The 11,247-nt window shown below is 53.5% G+C and overlaps 4 protein-coding genes across 4 annotated transcripts; 2 read left to right on the top strand and 2 right to left on the bottom strand.

Moving 5' to 3' along the window:
- Positions 1 to 526: 526 nt before the first annotated feature.
- Positions 527 to 2,374, bottom strand: J4E88_010637 (uncharacterized protein; the record flags this gene model as incomplete). Its single annotated transcript, XM_049404228.1, has 1 exon — positions 527 to 2,374. The coding sequence occupies one exon, from the start codon at positions 2,372 to 2,374 to the stop codon at positions 527 to 529; it is 1,848 nt and encodes a 615-aa protein (XP_049250070.1).
- Positions 2,375 to 7,507: 5,133 nt separating this feature from the next.
- Positions 7,508 to 8,422, top strand: J4E88_010636 (uncharacterized protein; the record flags this gene model as incomplete). Its single annotated transcript, XM_049404227.1, has 1 exon — positions 7,508 to 8,422. One exon carries the CDS (start codon positions 7,508 to 7,510, stop codon positions 8,420 to 8,422), a length of 915 nt encoding a protein of 304 aa, XP_049250069.1.
- Positions 8,423 to 8,843: 421 nt separating this feature from the next.
- J4E88_010635 (uncharacterized protein) lies at positions 8,844 to 9,283 on the top strand (the record flags this gene model as incomplete). Its single annotated transcript, XM_049404226.1, has 2 exons — positions 8,844 to 8,849; positions 8,915 to 9,283. 2 exons carry the CDS (start codon positions 8,844 to 8,846, stop codon positions 9,281 to 9,283), a joined length of 375 nt encoding a protein of 124 aa, XP_049250068.1.
- Positions 9,284 to 9,935: 652 nt separating this feature from the next.
- Positions 9,936 to 10,903, bottom strand: J4E88_010634 (uncharacterized protein; the record flags this gene model as incomplete). Its single annotated transcript, XM_049404225.1, has 2 exons — positions 9,936 to 10,579; positions 10,633 to 10,903. 2 exons carry the CDS (start codon positions 10,901 to 10,903, stop codon positions 9,936 to 9,938), a joined length of 915 nt encoding a protein of 304 aa, XP_049250067.1.
- Between the last annotated feature and the right edge of the window lie 344 nt (positions 10,904 to 11,247).

Below are 11,247 nucleotides of genomic sequence, written 5' to 3'. Positions count from 1 at the left end.
AGCACAACCCCCAAAGCATCCATCTAATCCACCCACTCCATCCCATAAAAAGATAGAACAACCAACAACCACCAACCGGAGACACTCCACCCAATTTCGTACATATAGCAAAAGGTGATGATACACGACGTTTCCAGCGCCTAAACTAAAGCAAGAGCCACCTTCCCTTCCTTGATGGGAAAGACAACGACTCGCTCCGACTCGTGAGATGAGAGTTTCTGACACATTTTGAGGGCATTTCCGTAAGAACAGCAGTAATAGTAATAGCAGCAACAGCAGCAGTGAGAGCAGGTAAGAGGATAAGTGAAACAAACATCAAAAAGCAGAACATGTTGGAATGCCCTGAGCCAGCCGGACCGACTCCGTCCATTGCTGGTAACCCGTGTATAAGTGAAGAATGGAGATAAGCCGCCAGTGTTGAGAAGGAAAGAAAAAGTACCATAGCTCCATGACAAGTGACATCGTTAAGGAAGAAGGGGATAAGAAACAGCAACAGCGTGAGCCGGACCTAACTCGCTCTCGCTGCTCAGTGCTTCCGGCTTCCCTCTCCCTTTTCGAAGCATCCATGGAGTGCTGGTCGTGAACCCCTGCGTTCTTGCACACCCTCGACGTCACTCGCATCCTCGACCATGACGTCGTCGCCGCCGATCGAAAGATCAGGTTGGCTATGTGCATCGTCAGCGTCTTCATCATCGTCGTCGTCGTGATCGCTGACAAGCCCAGGGTTGGATTCAACCGTGTGAGGGCTGAGATCTACCGGTGAGCTTGGCATGTGATGATCGCCTTCAGACTTTGTGGGAGACGGGAACGATAACGGCAGGCGCGCGTGGCTGGAATTGCTGCCCTTCTTGCTGCCTGGTCGTGCTGTTGGGGCTTTGCTTGCGGGTCCGCTGGCAGGGAGGCGCGCTAGATGCGGCGGCACTGCTGACACGGGGGTCGGGGCAGGGCTGTCGTCATCCGAGGCATCCATTGCGTCCAGGTCGACCTTTGCGCGGGCCGTCTCGACAAGCTCCTTGAAGTCGCCTTGGGCGCCGCTGTTGGCGAATCGGGCAGCAAGGTAAGGCGTCGATGATGACTTGGCAAAGTTAGCCGGGGTGGTAACCTTGGAATCGTCACGTGGTGAGGCGTTCTGATCACGGTGTACCTCCCGGGCTTGTGGGACGGGTGCGGATTGTGATGCTAGTGGGTGGACGATGCCGGGAGTGGCAACAACAGGGAATGACACGGCTGGAGGCGCAACTGGAGCGCTCGCAGGTTCGGCAGCGGCAGCGGCAACAGGAGTACCAACATTGTCAACATCCACAGGAACACCACATGCGATGGCTGCAGCGTCGTGGCTCTTGAAGACCTGCGTGTGCTTGATCCGGCAGTGATTGAGGAAACCCTGAGTGTTGGAGAAGTTGCTGTGGCCACATGGAGCGCAGTACAGGCGCACCCACTGACCGTCCGTCGATCGCTTGTGCAACAACGGGTCGACCTTGGGCGCTGGTGCTGGAGTTTCACCAAGGGGCGTGAGCTTCAACATTCCAGTCGAAGTTCGCGACGTGCGGCCTCTGTGAGACCCATAGTCAGCAAAGCTGCCGCGCGTCGTTCTGCCTTCACCAGTGCCAAAGTACCCTTGAGCTTGCTGAGCGAATGCGCGTTCAGAAACGGGGTCAAACTTGGCGTCTGAGATCAACCATTTTGCGTAGTGGCGAGTGTACGGGCCGTCGGTGACTCCCCAAGGAGCAGCATACTGAGGGTCTGTCATGCCAGAGCTGGGTTGCATCGAAGCACCAACCCCGAGACTGACATCCTCACTAAGGCCTTCGGTACCGGGGAATGGGATGAGCGAACAACGCCTCAGCTGCTCGAGGGAAACCTGGCATTTGGCGAGCTCCTGCTCAATCAAACGAAGTTCGTTGTGCTTGAGCAAGATTTCGTAGTTGATTTGCGCCTCGATAGCTTGTTGCACAGGGGTAAGTCCAGAGTCCATGGTGGTCGATGGCGTGTTGATAGAGTCAGGTTTGGCAGTCGGTTGCTGAGGTTTCGCGGCCTTGCTCTTGCTTGCGCCCTCTTTCCTCGGTTGTGCCTTCGGTCGGGCATCCAAGACATCAGCAGCAGGCTTGGGTGCGTCCGCAATACGTGCATTGTCGGTCGCAGCTTTCGCGTTTGCATTCGCATTTGCGTTGACCGTCGACGGTCTCACCTCACCGTGCGCGCCCTTCCACTTCTTCGCTACTGGCTCAGGACTGTCAGTCCGTTTCCGCTTGATCTTATTCATGTTGTTCATGAAGTGTGGCATGTCGACCGGCAGCGGTCTTGACTTGTGGAGCGTCGACTTCTCCATGATCTTGTCGCCAGGCGACTCGTTACACCATGGGAGGCGGAACATGGACTGCATTGTGAAAGAAGTGGAAGCCTAAAACCAACAGAGCTCATCTGTAGTTGTGAGGGTCGTGCGCATCGAAGTCGAGTGCTAGTGAGGCTGCAGGATGACGTTGCAGCAGGCGCAACAACAGTAATGCGCGACTTATATCTTCGGGAAAATCGAAGGGCAAGTCGTGCAGGAGAGAATATTAAAACGGGTAGGGGGTATCAAGTGCGGGCGAAGGAGTGCAGGAAGAGAAGCAACAAGCAGTTAAGCCGTTGAGGTGGTGACGTGGAGGGCAAGAGGCGCGATGATCGGCCACTCAAGGTTGATAAGGAAGAGACAGCCGCACCAGCACGAAATTCCTAAGAAGAATTCGTGAATACAGGAGAGAGGGGCGTATTACAGGCGTGCAGGGCTACAAAAGGCCGTGGAGAGGCGGTGGTGGGGGGGAAGGTGAGGGGATGGTGTGCCAGACGGCGATGATGTTGTGATGAAGGGCAGCGACGACGAAGTTCGGGGGGAGCAGTCATTCAGCGCATTTCCACACGTACGGGCTGGCCTAAGCCGCGCTAGCCGGGGGGCCCCGGTCAGCCCACCTCCTTGCCGGAATTGGCGATGTTGCCCTTGCGTCTCAGACAAAAGCTCGACAAAGCAATTCACATGAAAATAGCAGACATAACCGATGGTCACTCTATATCGCGACTCCCTCTCGACTGCCTCACTGGACGACGTCGTGCCAGCTGCGCGCCCAAGGTTTGCTTTTCGCGCAATTTACATCATTATGGGGCCTTTCGCTAAGTGTTAGCCAAGGGGCGCATCCGCTAAGTCGCTGCCAGCAAACGTTTAACGACTCAAGTCGTCTCAGTGTCGTTATGTCATCCGCTGCCGGCTGTCCGCGGGGAGTCAACGTGGTGGGAGTAGGTGGCACCACGCGAGACAGCAGCGCAACAGCAGCAGCAACAACACGTTATTGTTGCACTGCGCCCCCAGGCAACAGCATCACCAACATCGGAAGCCTCGGATCAGAATACGATCCTGGATACACTACCTAAGTACCTGGGTCTCGCACTCAATAGTCTACGTGCAACATCCACAACCCACCAGGCCTCGATCACCATCCGGTGAAGTTTACACCTCACCCTCGCCGTGTGGAACAAGGTACTCTTCTTAGCCCAAGTCAATTATGCGTCCAAGCCTGGACGGCCGGCGCCATTTTGTGGCGTTGGGCTTGGCCTGCATGCGCGGCCTCCCTTAGTGCCGCCCTCCACACTGGCGACCACCAACCGGCCCACTCAGACGCCGCGAGCCTGCACCCCCCAGCTGAAACATTCTCAACACCACGATGGCGATCGGCTGGTCTGGTCGTACGCTCACGATTGAAGACGTCATATGATGTGTTGGAGATAGCCAGTTGGAGGATTTTAGCTGGCGTTTGAGATGACGAGAATGTTCTTCAAAGAATACTGCACGTCACAAGGACTCGCGAGAGGCAAACTCCCACCGCGATATGACTCTTATTGGAAACGGTGATGGGGATTGCGTGGAGGGCTAAACCTTGGAAGCTTATCGCGGTCCCGGGCGCTCTTCCGTCTCCGGTTTCGCCCGTGCTTTTCGATGCAACTTGCGTCGGCACGTGGGTGCCCCGATGCACGCTCCGGATCAGACACCGCTGAAATGCTCCCAAGCATCGAGAACACCAAATGCACATGTTGAAAAGAAGGAATATCGCCTATCGCAATTCTGATTCTGCGCATCACGCGCTGCTATACGGATCTTGTGAGATGGCATCTTCGAGATGAATTCTCACGCCTGGTGATGTCAATACCGGCGCATCTGCGGCGCTCGCTTCATCTTTGTCGCTGTCGCAATCGCCATTGCGGTTGCCATCGCGATTGTTGACTTGTTCTCCACGACTCATCGCAAGGATGAAGAGGACGCGCTGTCGACTCAGAATGAGGCCGGTTCCAACATCGGGCTGGTCACTGGAATTAGAGCTTAGTGTACGGGATATTCTCGATAGCTCTGAGGTTGTCCGCTGCAGTGTTCGGCGTGTCACCGCTTGATCGCATTTCTCAACGTATCCTACTCCGTCGGTAGTTTCCTGATGGCACAATTATCCTGCATTATCACCGCAGCTTCGCTGGGGCATGATTTGATCTGAAGCCTACATTGCTTTGAAATGCTATCAGCTTTTGTCTCGTATGTCATTGTAGACGGCAGCGCACCTGTTCATGTTCTTCCATGTATAATGGGCCTCGATGCTGCCTCCCTCCCAGCTGCGACCCATCGTTGTGTCTTTTCAAAGGATGTCTCTCTTTGGTATCTTTGAGTCCAGGAGACGACAACGAATTTTTCTCCGAGTTGTGTGCAGGCCAGCTATATATGTGTTCTTCAATGTGGCAGATCAAAGCGATGTCCATGTGTTCTTGAAGCTTCAAATTACTCCCGGCTTGCTTGTACCAATTCCAGCTTGTATTCCCTACACCAGGACAACTTCGACCAACTCTGGGTCCTTCAAGTCGGGATAGTAGGCAAAGCACATGCCAACAAGACGGAAAGTGGCAGGGCCTATAGCGCTCGCTTGCTGATAAGGCCGTATTATGAACCCACTGATCGGAGGCGTAGGGTCTCCCTGTTCATCTTTATGGCTGGCTACTTGAGTGTTGCGGAACACAAAATCGCCTGCCCTTACTTCTGCCAACGCGATACCGAACGCCGGAGATCCATCGTGATCATAGCGAAATGGATAGAGGCCTTGCAGTACTCGCCTTACTTCGGACAGAAACTTGTCTTGGTCTAAGTCGTACTTCCATTCTGTAGACTCTGCCAGAGGTAGCCCTAGAACTCTCTTCAAAGCTCTATATGTGATGGTGTCCTTTTCCGGATACTCTTTCTGGTAAGATGGCTTGAAAGTCAAGTAGGTCTTTTGGTCGAGGCCTGGTCGTAACAATATTCTGCTGTGCCCGGAGAGAACGAGCATCACTAGCCACGCCAGAATGTATCTGGACTTTGCGAAGGCGTGTCCAACGCATTGACGATCGAGCATAGTGTCTAGATACGCTAGCACGTCCAGACTGCAGGTGCTCGGTTGAGCCTCGCAAATACGACGGATAGAACCACGGAGATGAATTGCTCTAGTCGCATACTCTTGGGTATACGTTGCTTCATCTTCCGTCACCCCGTCCTTCCATTTTGGAAATCGAAGTTTGGGAGGGACGTGGACATTCGGTCCAAATTGAGGATTATGCGCGACCAATTTGAGCCAAGCCTCGGTTTCGTTCAGCTTCCTCTTTCGATTCCAACTTGGTACCCAAGAAGGCCAGCCTTCATCCTGCTGGGAGAGGGTTCCGAATTCGATCGCGTTTGCAAGAACATTGTAAAGATTACCAGATTCTATCGCGCCGACGGCAAATTTCGTATAGATGTGCGAGAAGTGATTGCTGTAATCCACAGGGCACAGCTGCATCAAATTGGGGTCTTGTTCAGCGGGCAGTCTTATGCTCATTGACATGCTCATTGAGAGGCCATACAACGCATACAGGCGATCGCGTTCGTCCACACACTCAGCTGCATGATATAACTCCAGAAGTTGCAAAGCTTTCTCAATCTGAGAATCTGGGCGCTTTCCCCTAAACCAAACACGCTCTTTCCTTTGAAGCCTGGAATTCTCCAAGCTTTCAATAGTATCGAAGACCTGATTTGCCACAGTAGCAACATCACAACCACCAACCTTACGCTGCTCTTCAAGAACTAGGTAATGTACGCGCGCACCCCGGTAAAATCTATGCCATGTAACTTCATGAAGCCCGCAATGAACGATTACCTCACGGGCAAGAACCACCTCTTGCACGACCCATCGTCTTGTGAACCAAGCTCGATTGAAGAATCGTTTCAATAACCGAGAGGTCGAAGTCGTTTCGTCAAGAGCATGTAGCCATGTTTTTCTCTTCTCAATCTGTATGTGGCTATCTTTATACGGGTCGTCAGAACTGGCGCTGAACATTGGCCATACAGAATCAACCTCTTCGTCGGTCGCTGAGCCCAGCCAGACCCGCACTGAGTGAGCTAAGGCATAAATTCTATCCATGGTACGCACTTGCTGGCTTTTCTCTTCACTATCGGCCTGGTTAATACAAACTATGGCACTGGTCAGAATACATGGTGCGTTGCGGCATACGTCGATACGTACTAGCATCTACCCATAGATCACACAGTTCCATGGCCTGCCGCATATGTCGCAACATCTCATCAACTGCCACCGTGATGCACAGGGTCTGACCGTCGCATATGAAAGATGTGAAGTGCTTTTGGGTTCCCCAGCAATAAGAAACGCAATCATAGGCGGGCGGGTTGCCTTCGTCATCCCCGATCTTCCGCACGACGAGGCTGCCGATAAGGGGCTCAGCAAACGCGCCTGGTCGTAGACGAAGGACGCGGATATCTTCACTCGCGTTTATTGACTGATACTGGTAGGTCACTTCTTGATCGTCCATCTTGATGTGCAGACTTGACGTTGATATATCGCCGGCGATAAATCGATTGAAGGCAGTCGAGACGACAGGTATGCGCAGTGGGCGACGTCAGCTTTGTGATACGCTGCTGGTACTGCTGAAATGGCCAACAGGCTAGAGACTGGACAGAAGCGGTTCTCAGGTTGTGGAGATCAATCGGCGGACTGTTGAGATTCCATGCGAAGTCGCGTTCACCCCGCACCCGCTCGCTGAAGATGCAATGCGGCGCAGTCGACACATGACTACTGACCAGGATATGATGTTCAGTCATTGGGCGTATACGCGAGTGTAGTACAAAGACTGCGTGATATCAAGCAATGTGTTGGCGAGACCATTGTAAGTGCTGGAATCACAAGAGCGCGACAGCAAGCGACGTAGCCATCGGAAGGTGCCATGACATCATCGACGTCAACACACGCGAACGCGGTATGCCCCTCGCGATAGCTGTATTTGCCTTGTCGCGCACGTATAGAGATGCAGGTCGCGAAATGTACGATTTCCCGTTCGAAAGAAGTGATGTATGGCCCTCCACGATTAGGAAGGACCGTGACTAGGCGCCCATAGCCGATCGCCCATTCTCCACGAAAGCGGACGTGTGCGAGTCACCCCGCAACCATCACATATATCAACACCGCACCACACAATGGCCATCACCAACGTCGCCCTCATCGGCGGCACAGGCACGCTCGGCGCACCCGTTCTCAATGCGCTCAAAACCTCCGAGTTCGACATCTTCGTCCTCAACCGCCAAACATCCAAATCCGTCTACCCCGAAACAAAAGTCATCACTATCCCTGATGATCTCAACGTTGATGGAGTCGCCAAAGTACTGCGAGAGAACAAGATCGACGCCCTCGTCATAACCATCGCAGGAAGCCATGTGGAGTCGCAGAAGAAGCTCATCGACGCCGCGTTCAAAGGCGGCGTGAAGCGCGTGATGCCTGCTGAGTTCGGCAGCTGCGATTCTGCGGATAACAAGACGAATGAGATTCTACCGCTGATGAAGGGCAAGAAAGACGTCCGGGATTACCTCTTGACATTGGAGGGCAAGGAGCGAGACAGCGGCATGGGAAAGCTTACCTGGACGAGTCTTGTCACAGGCCACTTCTTCGACTGGGGCATGACCTGCGGTCTGCTCAAGTTCGATGTCAAGGCTCGCAAAGCATACATCCTCGACGGCGGCAACATTAAGTTCTCCGCCTCAAACTTGGACTTCATCGGCAAAGCAGTCATCAAGATCCTGGAGAAGCCAGATGAAACCGCGAACGAGCTCCTTTATGTACACAGCCACCATGTCACGCAACTCGAGGTCCTTGCCGCGCTGGAGAAGGCTACAGGCGACAAGTTCGAGCGCATCGATCAGAACAGCAAGGAAGAGTTGGATGTGTCTCGGCCGAAGATGCTAAATGGGGATGGTGAGGCGAGGGAAGAGGTCGTCGCAGTGTGGGGAGTGGTCGCTGCGGACTGGAAAGAGAAGGAAGGCTTTGCGAATGATCTGCTAGGGCTACAAGAGGAAGATCTCGATGAAGTCGTACGAAGGGTTGTGGCGGAGTTGTGAACGCGGGTCCGTTGTAGAATAGAGCCGCATACCTCAACGCGGGCAAGCCAACGATTGTTACGGACGTAAAGATAGTCTACCTATCACGCTAGCCCCGAAAACTAGTATCCAGTGCTAGTGATACCCGTCTAGTAACAATATGCGGGGGAATAAACTCCCACAAAATCACGTTCCCGCGCAACGATAAATCACTATAATAGTTACACGCAAGGTTAATCGCTTAAAGAGTTCAGATCTAAGAGCGAAGCCCAGAAGACCGCCATCGGTCATGATTAGTCGTTCTTTGCGCGGTGTACCAAGATCTACGTCTTCTTGTTAGTCCCAATGCAGTGCATGATTAGCGCAGCCCTTAGTAACCACTCGGTCGTGATTACTATTCCAAATCACGTGTAGCCTACCTAGGTAAACCTACATCGTCGGCATGAATGTATGTGGATATTATATAAGCTTCGTAGTATACCCCATATCCAGAAAGTCAACACTATTGCCTAGGTATCATCCCATTCCCCCTCGCTCATAACCTCACAAACATCCTCAACAATGCCTCTCTGGATAATCTACCACCCACCCAACACCTTCACCTCCCTCGCCGACAAAACTGCCCTCGCAAACGAAATCACAAAACTCTACACCATCGTCGGCCTGCCTAGATTCTACGTAAACGTCCTCTTCCAGCCCATCCAACCAGATTCCTTCTTCATCGGCGGCGTACCCCGTCCCTCTCCCATGACTGACGCCAACAAGCCCGGCCGCGATAGCTCAGTCCCCATGATACGGATTAAGATGGAGCATCTTGCGAGGCAATTGTACTTACTTACATCCCTACCTAGTGTATGTATGACTCGTGGATGCCCGGGCTGACTGGAAATAGTACTTCACTCGAGCACAAACACCGCTTTATGGATGCTGTAGACGCGGCGCTGAAGCCGTTTATCGCGGATAAAGGGTATGACTGGGAGTATAGTTGTGAGGATGTGGATAGGGATTTGTGGAAGGTGAATGGGATGGTGCCGCCGATGCCGGGGACGGAGGCGGAGAAGGAGTGGGCGGAGAAGAATTTGGCGGTGCCTTTTGAGGCGAAGAGAGGGGGGTTGGCGGAGAAGTTGTAGCACCTCATACAAGAAAAAAACCTGGACAGGTCTGGAGCCTACATCGACGCCACGCCATCTATCTTCCATACTTCCATGTTAATGTAAGCTGCAGGCCTTTTCGGTTTTTTTCTTTGTTGACGTGGTAGTAGACTTTGGATGAGTGAAGGGTGGATGTGCGTTGGTTGCATAGATGGATGGGGGAGGAGAGGTGTGTTTTCTGAAGTATCATTCACAAGTCTTCCGGGGGTATCATTCGTCCTTTAGCGACGCCAAACGCCTTCCCTACCAGCCCTACCATCTATCGCGCTCTCCAAAAGCCCTTCATTTGCCCTTCCACAAGATCGTACGTCGCTCGTCTCCGCACCAGGTCAGCCCGCGCAGACGCCTGACTTCAAAAGCGCCCACCTCATCAGTGGCCAGTATCAATCCAACTTGTCAAAAAGCTTGTATCGCAAGCCTTCTCGCACACGCTCTCGCTTCGCATCCTCCACAACTTTGGTCCTGTCCTTGACGTTCTCCGCGCCGTCGTCCTTCACCTCGCGCTCAGCCCCAGCGCCTGCCCTCCAGACCGCCAGGTCGTCATCCGCAGCCTTGTAGACGGATGAAACATCGGATTGATCGTGGTGCTTGGGATCGGGCTTGTCGGGTACTGCGTGTCCAAAGAACTCGAATACGTCGCGGCGGAAGGCAGGATCTTGGTGAAGGACGTAACCGCCGAACCAGTCGGATTTGAGGGGTTGTGTCGCGGTAGTCTGCTTCTGGCCGTGGAAGGCGACGTTGGCGGCGGAGCGTTTTTTGGATGCGACGGAGGTGGGTGTCGGTGGCATGTAGGGGCTAGGACCGGGGGAGGGCATGGGTGTCCAGCTGGGTGTGAAGTTGTTCTGCATGTTGGCTGGGGGCTGTACTGGTTGCTGCGAGCGTTGAGTGTGAAGAGGTGGAGCGGACATTTCGTTGGTCGCGTTGGTGACCTTGGTGACAGAAGAAGCTGATTGCGATGGACGTCGGGTGTCAGGAGGTGGAGCGGACATGTCGTTGGTCGCGTCAGTGGCCTTGGTGACAGAAGAAGCTGAGAGTGTTTAGTTTTGAGGTGAAGGTGCTAGATAGGGAAAGACATCTCACCTTCACTACCCACCTTGATGCCTAACAGAAACAGCACTCCCTGATGCGCGAATTGCGAAGCGGTGTTTCGCACGAGCGGCTCGATTTGGTCGACCCAGGCGGAAACATTCTCGCCGTTTGCCTTCGCATCTGCAGCCCCCTCTATGAGTTCCTTGTAGCATCCCCAGTCGGGGCCGAGGTCAGCTCGTAGAGCGATAAGGAGAACGTCTAGATTCCCTAGCTTAGCCGTCGTGGTCGTCTTTCGCTGTTGGCGGTGTGTCATCGTGGCCATTCTAGAGTAGAGTAGCTATGGAAGTGAAGCGGATGGCGGAGGACCTGGGAGTGAGAGGTCGGGGAGTATATACGGCGCTAAACGTGCCCAGCATCGACAATGATTTCTGCTTCCTATTGTGATATCATCCGCCGCATCGTCATAGTGAAATGAAGAAGTGCGATACCGAATTCGAGCATCTGAGGTGGTCTTGGATATGGTGACCGCTGTATAATGGCGGCGCAGACACCTCTGAGTGATGCCAGGCTGCCGTTTCGCCCAGCATGGGATTGCCAATGTACTCTCTCGCGCATTGCCTGCATACCATCTCTTCGCAAATAGATAACGATCTGGGTCAGTCCAAG

The sequence above is a fragment of the Alternaria novae-zelandiae genome, assembly GCF_023758075.1.
Source record: "Alternaria novae-zelandiae strain BMP 2774 chromosome Unknown scaffold_36, whole genome shotgun sequence".
Taxonomy (NCBI): Eukaryota; Fungi; Ascomycota; class Dothideomycetes; order Pleosporales; family Pleosporaceae; genus Alternaria; species Alternaria novae-zelandiae.
This window is presented reverse-complemented; position numbering and strand designations above follow the sequence as displayed.